This window comes from Nematolebias whitei, chromosome 21, assembly GCF_014905685.2.
Source record: "Nematolebias whitei isolate Nwh7 chromosome 21, NemWhi1, whole genome shotgun sequence".
Lineage (NCBI taxonomy): Eukaryota > Metazoa > Chordata > Actinopteri > Cyprinodontiformes > Rivulidae > Nematolebias > Nematolebias whitei.
The window spans coordinates 18431517-18450976 of NC_056518.1; the positions used below are offsets into that span (position 1 = coordinate 18431517).

A 19460-nucleotide genomic window follows, 5' to 3' on the forward strand; every position below is an offset into this window, starting at 1 on the left:
AGCTGTGGCTGAGAGGTTAGAGCAGTCATCCTCCAATGCAAGAGTTGGGGGTTCGATTCCACCAGCAGTCACATGCCGAAGTGTCCCTGGGCAAGACACTGAATCCCTCATTGTCTCCGATGTGTGTCCCATCGGTGTATGGATGTGATAAAGCGCTGATTATTCTTTGTACAGATGTAGTAGAGTGCTGTATGAATGGGTAAACAGCACTTTGAGTATCTTCATAAGATAGAAAGGTGCTATGTAAGTGCAGTCCATTTACCATTTACCTTAATGACCTTGAAGATGTTGTATTGTATGAGCAGTTGTTCAAGATAAAAGCACAAAATTAAACAAGAAACTTTTCACTTGAGCTGTGGCTACATCATTGAAGAAATCTGCACATGTCCTCATCCCCCTGAAGGATGCTGACCATCATCAGCACCAGGCATGGGCTGAGGGATGATACAAAGCTACTGATCACGAGATAAACTCAAACTACTTCCTCTCATTAGAGAAGATATATTATCAGCTCAAACCTCAACAACAAAGCTGAGAAAAATATGTTTTAAAATGTAAGGTTTCTCTGTTGAAAAGCAATTTTCAGAGGCTGTAGCCTTTTTTGCTCTGGGAGTTATTACGTGGAAGAGCATAAATGGCCGGGATACGGTACTCATTATATTTTGGACGGGAGTTCTGTGAGTGGTAGGTAATGGTGCTTAGGGAGCACTCATGAGAGAGAAAGTCATGCATTCTGTGGGCTAAATGAACGGCGTGTGCCAACTGTCTTTGGGTTCTGTAAAGATCTTATGGGAGAAGAGAAATGTGTTGATTCCAGACAGTCAGAGGGAAACTGATGATGCAGCATGCATGCGAGGGGATGGGAAAGGGCTCTGTTACATAACGTGGTTAGTTTTCCAAGGTTTCAGTTAGGGTTTGTGAGTTTGTGAGCTTCCAGAATACAGTAGACTTTATGTGCAGGGCTTTAAAAAACAAAGCTTTTTTTTTTTTTTTTATGAGCTCTCTAAAAGTGGTGCTGCATGTTTGTAGATTATTGCATCAATCAGAAATGTAAACTCTCCCAGGAAAACATCTGGAAGTTGTGGCAGTCTTAAATTTTATGACAGTGTAATAGTTTGTCAGCCCAAATATAAAATGATCAACGCAGCTGCATCCATAATCAGCCCCCCCCCCCCCCCAAAAAAAAAAAAAACCCATAAAGAAGTTCTGTTAAAAAAAAGCAGAAAAATGAGCATGTAACTTGGCAGAGTGTGGCCACATGGACCTGTGTGTGGAAGCAACACAAGGGGGTGTTACTTCTTGCAAAGCGCATGCAATCCCTCCAAAATTTCCCAGTGACTTCAGATCCAAGGAGGAGGTGATATTCATGGGAGCACGGTTTAAACTCTCACAGTGCGCAGCTTCAGCAGCCGCTCTTTTTGCGCCACTTCTGTCAAACACTTAAACAGATGGAATGATGTTTGCTTAAACATATATGTTTTTATTTTTTATTTTTTATTTCTGCGCCGGAAGGAGAAAATCTTTTTATTTCTCTTCATGTTGGATAGTTAGGTGCTGATTTGACAACCTGAAGACAGCTGCCCAAGTCTTACCTGGACATAATGAAAAGCTGTCCAGTCAGCTGGAAGAGGATGCTGCTGCTCTGATTCTCGCTTGTATTTTATTTTTGTAACATTTTATCATAATTTAGTGCCTTCTTCTGTACCTTTGTAAACTTGAACCAAAATGAGACGCGCGGGGTTTGCTGTTTTATTGACTGTGGCGCTCGTGTGGGTCGGAGAGGCAACAGGTGGGAAGAAGGAGGGTGCGGGCCAGGTGCACCGGGAGATCACTGCGTCGTCAGGAGGATCACGGAGCGATGCGCCCTCGGAACCATCCGGAGAGGCTTCTCCTCCTGGAGCTCTGGTCCGCGCGCCCAGGGGAGCAGCAGCTCAAGCGGACCGAGGCAGGCACGCATCATCCAGAGCATCGGCTCAGGCTGCGGGCGCCTCCCGCACGGAGCGCGCCGCCGCGCCGCAGAGGAGCGCAGCGAGCCGCAGGCAGAGCGGCAGAGCCAGCGCTGCAGGAACAAGGCGACTTGCAGGGTAAGCAACAACTCTATACGTTTCACCTCTTAATTTGTAAATCAAACTTTTCCGTGTACCTCCACTCCAGCAGCAGTTTCAGAGGAATTTGTGTGACCCATTTTCCTTCAGCCAACACGAGCCCATGTGGTTTACTGTAATGTGGCGGGTCGCCCACTTCAGCAGAATCTCTCTTCCTGTAAGGAAAACCAATGGATGATGTAACAAGAGCCACAAAGTACTCTGTAAATACTATTAAATTGTCATCCAGATAGATGCATCTTTCAGCTGAATGTGACCTCTAATAATGCATGCTGGGAGTTTTGCTGCGAGGGTCATGGCAGGACATGAAATGATCACATCACAGTATAATAATTTAAATTGTATGAGATCGTTTGTTTAAGACTGCTGCATCTTCTGTGACCCTTTTAAGATCGTGGCAATAAATGGCTTTGATTTGTGGACATGGGTAATCAGAAACACCTGTGTCTGTTTTTTCCTCTATTTAAAAAAATGATGATGGGTTGTTTCCATAAAAAAAAGCTCTTCTTGTTAAATGAAGCCTTCTGTATCCACTTCTGTTTGTTTCGAAGGGACAAGGATTCATCGGCAGGAGAGGGTGAATATTTACAGAACAATCAGAGGGATTTTTAAGGCTCATCGTCTGTATAAATATGTGGGTCAAACTGAGATTTTTACTGCGAATAAATTGATTATCTGGACAATTTATGATTTTGTTCCACAATAAACAGAGGGAAGCGGCTGATTAGGTTGCACAGACATGCACACCATGCATGATTTCTTGTTGTAAACCCTAACAAACACCAAAAACAACAGCACTAATGGTAAATAAACTCCAATTTGTGGCTTGAACTCTCCAAAATGATCAACGGTTTGCCTTAGTCGTAATGCTTTTCAGGAAACATTTCCATCCATCCATCCATCCATCCATCCATCCATCCATCCATCCATCCATCTATCCATCCATCTATCCATCCATCCATCCATCCATCCTTACCCACTTCTTCCTTTTCGGGTCACGGGGGTCACTGGTGTCATATCCAGCTATCACTGTGCAAGAGGTGAGGGACACCCTGGACTGGTCTCCAGTCCATCACAGAACCACAGAGACAAACACCATTGACTCTCTCTCACACACCTAGAGACAATTTAGAGTTACCAATCAGCCTAACATGCATGTTTTTGCTCCGTGGGAGGAAACCGGAGTACCCGGAGAAAACCCACGCATGCACGGAGAGAACATGCAAACTCCACCCAGAAAGGCCCCTGGCTGGGATTTGGACCGGGACCACCTTCTTGTTGAGAGGCAGCAGCTCTAACAACTTCACCACTGTGCCACAAGTGGTAACATTTTCTAAAAAAAAAAAATAAAAAAAAAAAACCATCTAAAATCTCATATAAATCACAAAATATATATCCAACACTAAATCTATTTTGTGCAGCCACTCACAATCCACCCAACATTAAAAACAACACATCTAAACCTCCTCAGATTCAATTTACCACAACATGCTGCTATTTAAAGCACCATGCAGTAAATAGGTGCCTTCATTAGATTCACCATGCTTTATTGCAGCTTGCAGTGAAAGCCTTGCTGAAAAACATGGCTCAGTATTGAATGAATAGACGTCTTTTAGTTCTAAAGAGCCGTAAAAGAAGTGTTGCATAAATCTAACGGCGCATTAGCAGCCTGCCTGGTGATTTTAACTTTTTTTTTCTCTTTCAAATGAATCATCTGCTACTTGTTAGTGAACGTTTGACACATTTCCTCTTGGAATTCCCTCTCAGCACTCATACTTACAGTATCTCCAGCCCCTGGCAGAGCCGGGTGTACTTAACGCTTCTTTACATCTTGATATGACTCAGTATGACTTCTGCTTTCTGTGGAAAAAAAAAAAAAAGGTTGCTTCCACTTCAAAATGTTCAAGAAAAACATGTTTACCTGGAGCAAGGTCTTGTTGTATTAACATCTCCATTACAGACACAAATCCCCTGATGAATTTGTAACGCGATGACTGACGTCTTTGGCACGAGCCTGGCCTGATGCGCTTGATTTATGACAACATGAAGCCTGCCAAAAGGTCTAAACGACTGGAGGCTATCCGCGTGACGCCTCAGTAACACTCGCAGCATAATTGCAATCCGTCTGAGGTCAATGAGTCAATCCCTGTTATCTTCTCAAATCACCATGAGTCAGAGATCCACTTACTGTAATATCTCATGAAAAGACTGGCCATGGATCTGGATTCGTTTGTGGTCTGGTGCCTTTTTTAATCTGTCTCATGGCAAAAAATAAAATAAAATAAAAATGCCCGGACATCAAGTGCAGAATAAAGAGGGCAAATAATCCTGTTTTAGATGTTTTTAACTTATCTCTCATTTGCTGCATGGTTTATAGAAGATGCAAGATGTGTTTTTTTATGTCTCTTGTGTCTCACCTAATCCCATTAAGGCTTAAATTACTTTGCATTTGTATTCGCTCTGGATTCTTGCAAAATGGAATGAGAAGTTTGTTGGTCCACGTTAAGACAGAGATTTGCGACCCGCCCTGAAGCGTTTATCAAATAACATGCTATTAGAGATAATCTCAAAGGTGTTCATCTTCACAGAAAAGCCACATCAGAAAGATTAGACTTTTGAAAGAGAACTTTGTTGTTATGCAACAGTTTTAAAATGCACCACAACGAGGTGGTTGAAGTTGGTTTGTGTCTAATAAATGATTGTGCATTTGGTTCCTCACTCAGGCCTAACGTCTGTGGAGGTCACCAGTGCTGCTCTGGTTGGGCGTTGGCACCAGGAACCAATCGCTGCATAAAACGTAAGTAAGATTTCATACTGCATGTGCACTTTAACATGACAGCAGATAATAATATTTGCTTTTTCTCGTCATCACGACGTAAATGTACAACTTTCTTGCAATCAATGCTTAGATTGATTCCTAATAGGTCTCGTTTTGACTGTTTTATCATCTTGGATAATGAACCTCTGCAATAATGTTTGCTTTTACAATAACCATTTCTAAGTCCAGTTTCAATGCACGCTTTATGTGCTTTAGTAAAGACATGTAAATGATGTAAAATATTGTTTTTCTCAAAACTTAGTAAAAATCTGCTTCCACGTCTCCAATCAAACTAAACAAACCTTTTTTTCCTGCTCTCCCCTGCACATTAACGCTGACTCAGTCATACACATCATCATTTTTTCCTATATTTTTAAAACGTTGATTATTTGGTGTCTCAAGTTTCTGGGCACATGGAAATGTACGAGATCTTGTCATCAGCAGAGCGGGCAATAATACAGCCTGGAAAAAAAGAAAGTTGTTCTTATTGTCTGCCGCCGAAAGGCAAAGCAGATGATTTGGTTTGTGTCTGTGTCTCTGTGTGTTTGTGTGTGTCTGTTAACAGACTATTTCATGAACCACTGAATAGATTTTAATGAAACTTGCAGAAAGTAAGTATTGAATGCATGTCTAATGCTGACTTCACAGCCAGCTTATAAAAACAACACAAATGACTAAAGCTGTGAATTTTACAGATATTTACCTCAAATTTGATGTGGTAGGAGACTAAACTGACCCACAACACACATTTAAAGTGCTGAAAAATTGTGCAAGATCTTTGTTATCTGTTAAGATTATTAACTACTTGGAGTCAACTTTGTCTGTCTGTTAGCAAAATATCTCACAAACTAGTGGATGGAATGTAATGCATCTTGAAGGAAATATTTATTGGATATGCTTCTACAAATGATTACCATTTGAAGGCAATCCAATTCAAGATGGCCACCACAGCCAACTGATTTTAGAATAAACAAAATGGCTATAATTCAGTCAACTTTTACAGATGTTGCACTAAAATTTGGCATGGTTGTACCTGAGAGTTGAGCACAACTACTTGACATCCTTGCACAAAATCTTAGTATAAAAATTTAGCCAAACTTCCTTTTTTTTGTAAGCACAGCCATGTATTTGTGAAGTCCTACATCACATCAGACATGCATATAAGTTTAATTTCACTACTAAACTTTGACAGCTGAGATTCTTGTGCACACAGACTAAAAACACACAGGTCCTGATACTGTCCTGTCAAAAGGAATTGCCCTATGCACGTTTTTCTACAGCGTTATTTCCCCTCTGGTCCCATTCATCAGCCTTTGTTTTCCTTTTCTTTTCATGTAGGATTTTTTTATTTATTTTTTTTGCTTGGAAATTACCAACAGACAGGAAACTGGCTCTGTTTATTTTGACACCAGCCTATAATTATAAGTGTAACCGCTTATTTTTATATGACCACAGCAGCGCTGGTTTTACTAACTGCCAAAATAATGACTGAATAAAGGAGATAAACCGTGGATACAGCCAAATATATTAATTCTGTTTTAACATACAGTAGAGCTTACTTAGTGTTATGAACGCTATAGTTGGATTTTGTTGTTATCTTTAATAAAACCTACACACTGATCAAGCAGCAGAAAAGATGTCCTTTAAAAAAACAACAAAAAAAACTTGTTTACTGTTTTCTCTGTTCCCTCTGATAATTATTTCCCTCCTTCACACATGCAAACACTTTACACACATTTTTGCCGGCCTATTACACATCGAGCTAACCGTCTTCTTATTAGATCTGCCCCCGACTTTCTTTTTTTTCCACTCACTCCATTGCACTTAGAAAGGTGTAAATTACAGCTACTGAAGAGGCACTTTTACCTAAAGTAAAAAAAAAGAGTTAATTTAATCCACCATAAAGGAGCAGGTTCAGATTAACGTGTTCATGTTAAACAAGGCATTGTATTTGAGCAGGCCAGGGGTCTGTTTAACCATCTGGAGCCCCTTACAGCTTGGCCCTCACCAAGGTTTGACTGGAAGCCGTGTTATCGTCAGCTGAAAAAAGCTCCACGGCCGGCAAGGTGCCAACCCAAAGGCTTCAGACTGGATTAGGGACAGAAAGACCCCATGTTGAAGACTTTAGTAGTGGAAAACCAGTTCAGGCCATCTTTAGTCCGTCCACGCCTCAGTCCCAGACCGCTTCTTTAGGATATTTTCGGCAGTTTGAGAAAACACGTTCAGAGAGGGGGCAAAGAAAAGAAACAAACCTGTCGCCTGTGAGCGCAAGTGAAAACATAGCTGTGCTGTTTTAGGAGCTTCCTGCCGAACGGGGTTGATGTAATGTCTAAAATCCAAAGCTTCAGCTGTAGTCTTGGATTTGGTTTCTAGAATGCTAACAATACCTCCTTATGCAACCGAGTTTAGCTCAGAGCAAACACATGACAGGAACTGGAGCGCTTTTTTTCCATTCAGGGCCTACGTGCTTTTATATGTTCATAAAAAATACACTTCTGTGCGCACGGCTTCATGTAAAATTGCATATCGCACACTGAAAACCTCATTTTGAAGAAACACTTGGCAACAAAAGTTTCTAATTGTCTCTGTCAGTTTAAACACGTATTTGCCAGTGGCTGTAACTCTCGGTTCAGACAAGAAATACACCCGTGCCTAAACAGTAATTGTCAATGTTGGTTTAGGACCATTAAATTTAGTTTCATTGGACAGAAAGTATTGGAATTGACTGTTTCCAAAATAATTTCTTACTCATTTATGGAATTAGAGTGGGAGTTTGATGGTAAATACCGTAACCTTTAATTATATGGACTGTATTGTACCTGCGTGTTGATTGCTGTTTTGAGGTTCTGCTTTACAACATTCTTGCAGAGGAAAACACTAGTTAGGGAGTTTTAAATCCTTTGCAACCCCAAAAGAGATTTAAATTGTATCTTTTCTCATTTGTATCTGCCTATAACAAATTCCTTCTTTGAACTTTTAAATAGGGGTTTCAGTCAGAGCAGCATTAGCTGTGGGTGATCTGGCCAAATGATCAAATTACAGTATCCCCATGTTCTGAATCCCACTTCTACCCACAAATTTAGCTCGGGGATCGCATGAGTCGTTTTGACTTGGGCTGCCTGGAAACAAAGCCTGTGACTTTGACCTAAAGCAAATGAGCTCGAGTCACAAATCTTTACATCTTGCGTTTGAACTGATTTTTATTTTGAACATTTGGACTAGAAGTGGTGGATCGTGTTTCTGCTCACTTCAGATCGCTGCTCCATCCAGTTCAAGTTTGTCTTGGCGGATAAACGTAAAAATCAGATTCCTGACATGAAACAACTAGATTTTCTTCTTTATTAGGTTATTAATCATCTACTTTTGTTTGAATTAGCTTTATTCTAACCATAATGATGCCAGGTGGACTTGTAGTGATGCATTTTTACTTTCATTATTAATGTAATTAATGACATGGTTTACCTCACAACAGAGTGAACTTATAGGGTGATATACAGAATGGGATATCTATATTAAAAACTGGAACTGGCTTTCGTTAACTTGTGGATTCTGCACCAGAATAACTTTACCTGTCATGGTTTGAAGGAAAGATGGAGAGAGCTGACCAACACAAGGAGCTCAAATAAAAACTAAAACATTGAAACACTGTACTACAAATAAAAAAAAAGTCTAATGTGGCAGAAAATGATACAAAATAACAAAACTCAAAGCAACACAGAGGTGAACAGGATGGGGCATAAAGCACAATGCCAGGCTGTGTGACGACCAGGAGACTCAAAGAACTGGAGATGAGGAGATTGGAGACAAGTGGCTTAATGGTAACAGGGAACAGGTGAAGAGTGGACAGAAAACAGAAACTTACTGAAAAAAAAAAAAACAGACAGAGGAAAAAGACACAAAGGAACTGAACTAATTAAAGAAAATAACCAATACGCCTAACAATAAACATAAAAGATTACCAGAAATAAGTAAAAGACCTGACATGAACACATTATACACTACAAAGTTTTCATGTGCAACATATGGCAACATATTGTAAATACTGCCAACAGTGGGACTTCCCCCCCATTAAAAGCTCACAGATGGACCGTGATTTGAACTCCGTTAAAAAGTGCAGATAAAAGGTGCATCAATCTAAAAGAAGAATGAAGTTGTTTTGTCTCTTATGTTGCTGGTCATGTACAGAATGAAAGGCAGTGGAGAAGATTTTTTTATTGCCTTCCAGTTTTCTTTGGCCCGCTGTGCTGTTCACAGCCCCGTCTCAACTCTAACATAATTTCTCAAGCAGAAAGGTCAGTCCATCTCTTGCATACCTTCGCAATCACAAGGTAACATTTTCTGCCTTTACAAGCAAATGCTGCTTGTACTGGTTTTTTTTTCAATTTCATTATATTTTGCTGTTGCTGGAGCTGATTTAATGCGTTACAGAAAAGAAGTCCATAAGTCATGTTAAGATGTTAACTCAGCTGATAAGAATTAAAAGTTTGCTTTTTGAACACCGCTGAGACTAAACTTTGAGAAAGCTCAATTATTGTCCTTAAAGAAAATGTTTATTTTCAGAAATACCACATCAGCACAGTAAAATGATTGAACAAAAAATGCTAAAGTAGTAACACTTCACAATAAGGGAAGGCAAACTTTAAGTTCAAGTTCAAGTAGGTTTTATTATAATTTGCATCACATGTGGTACATGAGGTGGAACAACATTGTGTACACAGGGTCCCAGTTACAACCAACAATAGCAAAACTATAAATTGTAAAAAGAAATTGTAAATAAAGATCTAAGAACTATGCTAAACACTAATAGTGCAAAAAAAAAAAAAATACTCCAAACAGCAGCACGAGCATGAGTCTGTGTGAGTAGATGAGTACGAATGAACACAACAGCATGAAATAATCAGCAGCATGTGATCAGCAGCATGGATAATCAGCAGCACATATCATCAATCAAAGTGACATTACAGTGATTATATCATGAGTCTAACAGCCTCAGGGTAGAAGCTGTTCCTCAGTCTAATATATACACTTAATGCTCCTCAACGTCCTGCCTGGGGGGAGTGGGGCAAAAGTGTGTGTGCTGGGTGAGTGGGGTCCTTCATGATGCAGGTGGCCCTCTTACTACATCTGGAGGTGTAGATGTCTGTGATAGTGGGGAGGCCGACTCCAACAGACTTGTGTGCAGCCTTCACCACTCTGCAGTTTAGCAGTTGAGAAATTATTAGTTACCTGCTTGTAAAAACGTAACTCTTTAGCTAGGTTTGGGTTACTGCATGTAGAAAATTCATCATCTTAGTGATAACACAAAGGACTGCTAGAACTGCAATGAATACAGATATTTTATAGATATATTCCAAGTCCTATAAACTCCATCCATCCATTATCTTTACCTGCTTCCTTTTCGGATCGCGGGGGTCGCTGGTGCCCATGTCCAGCTTTCACTGGGCAAGAGGCGGGGGACACCCTGGACTGTTCTCCAGTCCATCACAGGGACACATTGAAACAAACGAGACAAATAACCATTCACTCTCTCACCCACAATTAAAATAAAGATTTTTTCTAAAATGTTGCCATCAAAGGAAACAACATGCATTTCTTCAAGGTATCCTGATTTTTAATTACATTTACTTCTCGTTTACTGATTTTGTGGTTCTCAAACAGTGATGCACAGTAAGTTAGCAGTAAATAAATACTTCTGTGCCCTTTAAGTTAAATAGTAAATAACTTCATGTACAGAATCATGCCAGGAACAGTTTTTTGATTTGTGAAAATTCAACTTAGTGTAGACATGGAGAAAAATCCATTCAGACGGGCAGTTTAATAAGTATTTTTTAATTTGTCTGTGTACATCCTGGTGAGAGTTTAAGGGTTAATGCCCATTGTGTTGTTACATGTGGGAGCCAGCTGGAAGTGGATCAGGGATGTAACATGTGTGAACGTTTTCTGACCTCCACAACAGCACCCAAATATTTAGGTTCACCATCTTATAGATGCTTCAAGTCTTCAGCTGACTTTTTGTCATCCTCTCTAATGTACTTTATAGAACATAAACATGTTGACTAAGCTGTTTAACTTATTTTCTGCATCAAAAACTTTGTATTGCGGCAACAATTTTTTTGTTCTTCATTCATGCAAATTGCATGCATGCGAGTAAAAATTGGGTTTAAAAAAAAAAGGTGTTAATTAAGATGTTTGAACTTTGGGTTGGAGAACCAAGTGAACGTAGCAGCGTTCTATGTTTTGCAAGAATAAAAGATTCCGGTGAGGTCATTAAGCTGCAGATGAAATTCCTGCTACAGGCAGCCCCAGAGTCCTCCTTGGCTTTTAAACGTCCTGCGTAGATTTGTAGAGGATGCACAGTTTACAGTTCAGACACTCCTATGGCTGCCATGTCGTGAGTTATAGCCCGTTGGACAGGTCCTGTAATCAATACACACTCTTTCGTCTTAAACCCTGTCATCAGTGTAGGTGTTGGACAGCTCGTCTGAGTTTGCCTCCTCAAACCAGGAGTGCTGCTTTCTCCACTCCAGCTGCTTGGCCTGTTTGAAGGTTGCAACTGGTGCCTGCTTTGAGGTCCCACATAGTTTTCTAATTGCTACTGCTGACAAAGGTGTGTTGACAATGAGGTAGGATTTAATATCTACACCTTGCTTTAAAGCTTCTGGTTTTTTTTGTTGTTGTTTTTTTTTTTTAGCTTTTTTCTGTAAATGCTTCTGTTTAGGCTGTGGACAATTATTTATCTGCAGCTGGTATTCACTTTTTTTATTATTATTATTATTGGCATTTTAGTGTGACAAAATCAAAACTCTAAAAAGGAAGTTTGATATATTTACAAAAACATTCTGAAAAAACATATTTCCTTCTGTAGCACACAAGGCTTCTGTTGGTAGTTTGTAGCCAACCATATATCAGCTTCTGCTTTAAGACCATATGGAAACTGTTGGGATGTGACATCCCCACTATCCCCCACAAGGAAGATGGGATTTGTGGGTTTTTTGACGAGCATCACGTCTCAGAGTCAGCTTTATAAGTCTTTTGGCGCACTCTTTCCCAAACTCGAATTTTATTCACAGATCGCACCAGCATGTGGCCCATTAGAGGCTGAATGTTCCAATTATGAAGGAACGGGTATTGGCACAATTGAAAAAAGACTAAAAATAATGTTCACCATGTCATGGGTCAGATGTAGGTTATCAAAAATATTCTCATAAGCAGTCTAACCTCTTGTTTGGGCTGAAAAACCGATGTTGAGAAATGTGCATCAGTGACAGAGATACTTTAATCTGAGGAACTACCATGTTAAGACTCAGAGAAATTGTACTTTTTTATGTCTTTGATAAGAAAAACAACTGAATTTTGTTTCTGAGGTTTTTTTTATTTATAAAAGCTCCCAGCTATGTCAACAGCAAAGTTATTGCTTCAAAAGTGTGAAATGTTAGCACTTCCACTCACCATGTGGAAATCACATGTTGCAAAACGATTTACTCTCGCTTAAAATGATTAGCGTTGCGGAGCAATTGTATTAACTGCTCAATAAACCAATTCCCAGTTCCTCAGTGGACATTGATTGTGGATGAGAGGTGAATTCTTAGCCTCGTCTCACCACTTTGCCTCCCACCGTCCTGAACACTTGACCTCCTTCATGAGATCTGTCAGGTTCTTTGGTGAGCCCTAAAAACAAGTTCCTGCTCTCATCACAGGAGGTCTGCCAGACAGAGTACTCCGTCATAAAAGTTGTACTCATATCTGTTGATGTTTAGTACATTTTTGTGCAAAGTTTCTGCAGTATTTTTCCAGACCTCTTTATTGCCATCCACCTGCACTGTAGGTCACACGTCAACAGCAAATCACAAGTAAGCCGCTTAATTTCCCATGATATTTTATATTTTATATCAACTCCCTGTCCCTTAGCACCACAGGTTTGAAAGAGCCTTTAGTCAAGCCTTTTGCCATATTTGACTAAACTCTAATCTTCAGAGCAGCTTCCAGCCTCTAAATCTCCTAATTATGCTCTCAGTCTGTGGAGAGTCCTTTCCAAGATCCGTGTGATTATGTTTTCATTATCAATATAATTTTCAGAAAAGTCGGCATACATTTGGGAGCACTGTTGACTTTTGCAAAGTGAGGAGACTTCTCGACATGTTTGAATTATGTCAGATTTTGGTTTCAAATTGCCCCCTGCTCAATGAAGGGACTGTAAAGGTTTAATGGGTTGTATTACTTTGAGTCAGAGAGAGGGGAAAGCAAATCTCAGGTGGATTGTAATGGACTGGAAACAAGCACAAGTATGAAATTAGAGTCCTGTGTCTTAATTAAAAGCACAAACTTAAGCTCACATGAGACAACTTTAACTCTCTGGAGAAATTCTTATAGCAACATACCGGCTTCAATAAATTTGCCAGGGTTGCCTTAATAAAAGCAAACAACATCTGAGTCATCACCTGAATGTCTGACAATAATAATCACCTGTAATGTATTTTTAAAGCATTTATTTAACCCCTAGTCAAACATTAGATGAACATTTGTATTTACCTTTTAGGTGTCATGTTGTTCTGCATAATGCTGCTCAACACATAAACTTACATAAACTTTTATGATGTGTGTTTTTCTGCAGCCTGAAGTGCTCCTCTCGTCAATGACACAAACCAAATTGCTGTTCATCTACATTACTTTGATGAAACTCAGTCCCTTCTTGTCTTAAAATGTAGATTCCTACACAAAAACTGGTCACAGGATGCATTATTGCACTTTTTAAAAGCTAAACTGAGACCATGCATGCATTCTTTGTATAGATCCAGTAGAGTCACAGACACAGATTGTAGTGGAAAGTGCTTTGAGTATCTTATAAGATAGAAAGGTGCTATTTAAGTACAGCCCATTTACCATTATAATCAAACTATGATTTATCAACTTTGTTCTTAGTCTTCACGTGTGCTACAGTATACACTGCTGTGTTACTGTGTTATTGTTCAATGTATGTATTTGCTATATTTAGAGAGATTTGGCCCCACAACTCAGCTGATGCTTGCATGTACATGTCACTTCGTCAGTGCAGCTACAGCGTGCACTCCCAAGACATCATTACCTGCAGTGGCCCCTCAGTGTGGACCAAATCTGGCAAAAGGACATTCTCTTACTCCACTCCTGTAACCTGGAACACCTTGGAAAAATATTTGAAGTTGTCGACTTTGGCCTCCCTATGGGATTTTAAACAACTGAGTTCATGGTAAAAATTATTGCAGACATGTTCCTGTTTTTAGTAATTTACACAGCTTGAATGTTTTTTTTTTAATCACTTCTTTTATTTACTTGTCATTTTATATGCTTTTATATGAATGTTTGTTGCTGTGTACAGTACCTCATCTGTGGTTTTTGTTTAAAACAGTTCTCTCTTGTACAGTAAATGACTCCTCATGATTCTATGAGATTAACCTGCATAAATAAAGGTTGAATGAATGTAGTTCAAAGACTAAAAGTTAGATCTAGTCACTCATTATCTAAAGTAAAGCCAGAATGTAAAAGTTAAATATCACTAATGCCTACTAGGTGTTGCCTTTCAAAATGTTTTAGGATTCTACATATTACATTTTTAAACACATCGATTGCACAATTGTTTTCCATCAATACATGCTGTTATTAGTTAGATGCACTTCTTTTGGGTGCTTTAATTTGGCAGTGGGAGAGAGACAGGAAAGCAGGCAGAGAAAGGGGAATGTTGTGCTTCGAAAGGCCAGACTGGTCTGGAATGGACCCAGGCCTGGCTGTGATGAGGGTTTCTGTCTCTGTACAAGAGGCGCCTGCTCAACCAGTTGAAACCGTGCCTCAAATCACTTCTTCGTGTCAGCGTCCTGGTGGTCATTTTGAAAGATTTCTGTAATGAAATGAATATGAAACCTTGTAGATTTATATTTTGGTTCAAAATTATTATCCAGTATCCCTTTTCAGCTGCATGCTCTTGTTCAAAAATAAAAACAGTAAGATGACGGTGGCTAAATGTTGAACTCGAGTTTTTCCAGCTATAATTCGCAACATTGTTATATCCAGTTTTAAAAATACCGTCTGAGCTGCAGTTTTGTCTTCATTAAGGAAGTCTGATGTCTTTGTTCTAGATTTAATCAGTCCCACTCTGCAGCAAGACAGGGTGGGTTCTTCATGTCTGTTCTGTTTCCTTAAGTTGTGTTTGTCATTTTAGAAGTATCGTCTTACAGAAGTTTTGAGTTTTTACTGTTGAGTGCTAGTTTTGTTCATGCCAATTTGTCATATAAAAAGCCTCAAATAGACATAGGTTTAAAATATAATTTAAAATTGGAGGTTTTCGGAAGTTATGGATATTTAAGAAATCCCCACCGGACAAGCCTTTCCATTTCTTTTTTCTGCATCAGCATTTTTACGCGTGGAAAACTCGAAGCTTCAGTCTAATAGTCTCCTCTTTTCAGATGACTGGATGTGGACTCAAACTCCAAAACCTTGGCCGGTCTGGCTCAGTCATAATTAAGGCTGAAGTGGCAATGCCAGGAATGTTTGCCATTTTTCCTCTTTTATTTCAGATGGATTCTCATTTTATCATTACTCTCGCAAAGTAATAATTGCTGCGCATATTTTTGAAATAGATGGAATGCGAGGCAATTAGTTTTAATGATGTGCAAGACAAATCTGCACGACAGCAATTACTGCGACAATGTGTTCAACAGCCCAGAGGCAGGGCCCAGAGACAGCGCAGATTGGCAGTGACATTGTATGCCGTGGCCATGCAAGCTTCATGTGGGGCAAATGTCAAGTCTAGAGTCACTGACCTGTCTACTTTGTTATCAGCAAAGGCGACATGTTTGTCTGCCATCAATTCTGGACTTCACAGCTAAAAAACGGGTCATTAAATACATGCCAGTGTGAAGCAGTCCTGTACAGTTTCTTGTCTGGTCTCAGTTTGGATAGTTTTATTTGAGGAATTTATTTGCACACATAATTGAGTTGTCTTCTTTTCACACAACGCCACTGGAATCTGTGACCTGTTTGATCACAACAGTCCATCGTACACTTGAGCTTGAGCAGAGTCCGGAGAAAACGGCAGCATTCAGGCAGCCCATACTTCATAGATGAGCTTTTCTTTTTTCACTTATTGCCAAATAGAACTCAGGCTATCCCTGTTTTTATCCCATAATGGAAAATTTGAATCATGTACCAAGTTATACAATACACAACCACTATTTAAACGTGTTTGATTCTTCAAAATTGTTTTCATTTTTTTCATTTACACTTTATTTATACAGGTAGTCTCACTGAGCCACGAGAACTCATTTTCGAGACCCGTTTAGGGAGCAGATGGGGGTTAAGGGCCTTGCTCATGGGCCCAGAGTGGGGCGAATGAGGGTGGCGACAGGTGTGGGCGCTTCCCCTACCCCACCCACATTTTTGATGTTGTCGGTACCGGGGCTTGAACCGACGATCCTCCGATCACAGACCCACCTTCTCTAACCTCTGCTCCACTAAGGTGTTTATTACCTCCATGTGGAGGAATTGTTGTTCTTCCACATGGAGGTGAACCAGTTGAGCTGCTTTGGGTATCTCTGGTAAAGATGCGCCCTGGACGCCTCCCTAGGGCTTGAACTGAGTCCAAACAGGTTTTCTGAGCAAATCCAACTGGGAAGAGACCCCGGGGAGGGAGATGTTAGAGAGACCACGTCCCTCTCTTGGCTTGGGAATGCCTCAGAATCCTCCTGGGAAGAGGTGGCTATGGAAAGAGATGTGTGGCTCAAGCTGCTACCCTGGCAACCCATCCATCCGTTCATCCATCCAGTATCTTTACACTCTTCTTCTTTTTTGAGTCGCGGGGGTCACTGGTGCCCATGTCCAGCTATCAAGTGGTCCAGAAACTGGTCCAGATGACACAATTTAACCTTTTTGTTGTTATCTACCTGAATGAATGAGCTTACAACATTTTTTAAAAGCAATACTTTAGTGAATTTGTCTACTTCATCCATTTTTCCTCCTCATCAATCTGGATATCTACAAAGAAGACGTTTTAATTGCAAATCCATCCATCCATCCAACCATCCATCCATCCATCCATCCATCCAACCATCCATCATCTTTTACCTGCTTCTTCCTCTTTTGGGTCGCAGGAACACTTGACAAAAATAAAAGTCAGAATCAAATTCTGCCTGTATATTTTGGACTCATCCCTTTGGAACTAATAGTCAGTTGTTGCACGACACTTGTCATGCATCCTTCTGTTAGTTTTAAGCATGTGATGAAGAATAACATCCTCTGGGTATGGTGTTTGCTTGCTGTACATTTCAGGAAACAATGTGTTCAGAGTCTGGGCGGCATCACAATAACAGGAAGTGTGCAGCAGGTAGACTGGTGCTAGCAACCTTTTTGACTGCCAGCACGAGCTGCGGCGGCATTCCTGCCTGCGATCTGTCAGTGTTCACAGCATCTGTGTCAATAGCATTCCTTAGCTGTTGACAGAGCACTGCTGTTTGCTTTAGCCACCACAGACCAGTGGCCTAATCTACTGTTTAAGGACAGTGTCACAAATCCTTAAGTCCTGCCTGCTACACTCATTTGTGTCACAAGAACAGCTTGGTTTCTTAAAAATGCATGCCACAGTGTCATTTTGTATTTGAACTGACTGGAGTGGGATGGCAGGTTCTGAGGCAGGCTTAAAGAACACCACAGTTAAATTCTCTTGGGGGATTTTATTCACACACTCGTGTTGGAGGTGCATTAAGCAGAAAGACCTCGCAGATGGTCCCACCTGCACGTTCAGTGTGCATTTATTTTTTAAGTACAGTAAAACAATTCAAAATCTTTCAGACTTTTTCAGGATCAAATATTACTCCAATAATTGCCACCACATTAAGGGAAAGCATGTGTCAAAGGGGCTTAGGCCTCATCTATTTTACTTTGTTTCTGAAATAAAGACCTCTACATGACATAACTGTAATTACCTGTTAGCTATTCTCTGTTTTTCCCATACTCTTAAAAAAAAAAAGCCTATTTACTTTTATGACTCTTTAACTCTGCCTGTGTTGGATTTTTGATGTTACGTAACTACATTAACTGTGTGGAAAATACCAGCATTTACCTCAAGCAGAACTGAGATATAGGTTTAATGTAAGTGGCCAAACAGGGCAGTTTAATACTCACCGGTAATTGAACATGAAGGCACCCACTGGTTCTCAGCTAAATGAAAAGTAGCAAAATGGTTAGGAAGTGAAACTAATGGCCTCTTGACTGATTAAGTTCAGAGTGAACCCCATTGTTGAAATCAGGAACAACCATTTCTACTACAGCTTTTCTGTACACAAGGGTTGGAGGGGGCATGCTTTAATGTGACCTGCTGAAAACTTGGTTTCTCTCTGTGCTCTCTCCTCAGCTGACTGCCAGCCCCCATGTCTGAACCGTGGCTCCTGCAGCCGACCGCATACATGTGTGTGTCGCTCAGGCTTCCAGGGGCCCCGCTGTGAAGAGGTGGCCCTGGAACAGGTGTACATCCGTGAGCGGGGCACTCTGAGGCGCGTTGAACCAGGCACCAACCCTTTTCTGAGAGACCAGAAACGGCCAGCAGAGAGACAGTCCAGTGACACCAGCAAGGCCCAGACGCTGCGACCTGAGACCACCAAACCACCTGTCCAGACGGCGTAAGTCTTTTTATTACGTCCAGAAAGAAGATTTTAGTTGTATCTAACCAGGCAGTTAAGTTCATATATTAAATCTTTAATACTCTTTAAGTAAATCAAATATTTAGTGAAAACCAAAGAATCCTTTGCTGCTTTCAAGTAACAAAGATTGAGTTGTTAAAATTTCAGAACATTTTGAGAAGATCTTTTCAGACAGAATAGTTAGACATAGACATAGACAGAACAACCCATAGTTATTATAATAACAAAGAGGGAAGATTATATATTTTTATTTTTGTTAAGTTTGACTTTTTCAGTCTGTTTTTTTTTATTTTCTGGATTAACCATGACGTATCCAACTAATAACTGCTCAAACAAAGATTTCTTTCAGTGCATTCAGCAATTTCTCCAAAGCCTGCTAATCAGACGGGCATAATAGTTTCTTGGCTTGAATTTCTGACTGCTTCAGATCCAGACTCATAGAAATACCATTTTAGTTTGATTAATGACTTTATTGTGGCTAAACCCATATTCTTGATCAAGGACATTTAGAGAGAATAATTGTGTCTTGGAGCATTTTGATGGATTATTATAACTACAAAGTTCAAACTTATCTTGTCAAGTTGTTCTCTGTTTTGTACTCGTGCCCAGTGCTTTTCTAGCTTGCGCACAGTTGGTTCAAGTGCCACAATTTATTTGGGTACTCAGTTTGTCATTTTAGTAATTTCTCTCTACCAAACCACAGAAACATTTTCATTTATGGCTGACATTTATGGCTCTTCTCTTGCTAATTATATATATATATATATATATATATATATATATATATAAAAAAAAAAAATTGAGCGATGATGATAAGTTCATTGAAACACTTCACAATGTTTCTACACTTAAACTGAGCTAAAAAAATAAAAAAAA

General features: G+C 39.9%; 1 protein-coding gene across 1 annotated transcript in view; it reads left to right on the forward strand.

The window, feature by feature from the left end:
• Window positions 1-1725: 1725 nt before the first annotated feature.
• The window catches only part of LOC119427394 (latent-transforming growth factor beta-binding protein 2), a 90211-nt gene continuing 72476 nt past the window's right edge, over window positions 1726-19460 (forward strand). Inside the window, exons 1-4 of the mRNA XM_037695001.1 lie at window positions 1726-1980; window positions 2020-2084; window positions 4829-4902; window positions 18299-18563. Of these exons, the coding sequence (XP_037550929.1) occupies window positions 1726-1980; window positions 2020-2084; window positions 4829-4902; window positions 18299-18563 (659 nt within the window). The remainder of the gene's footprint in view (window positions 1981-2019; window positions 2085-4828; window positions 4903-18298; window positions 18564-19460) is intronic.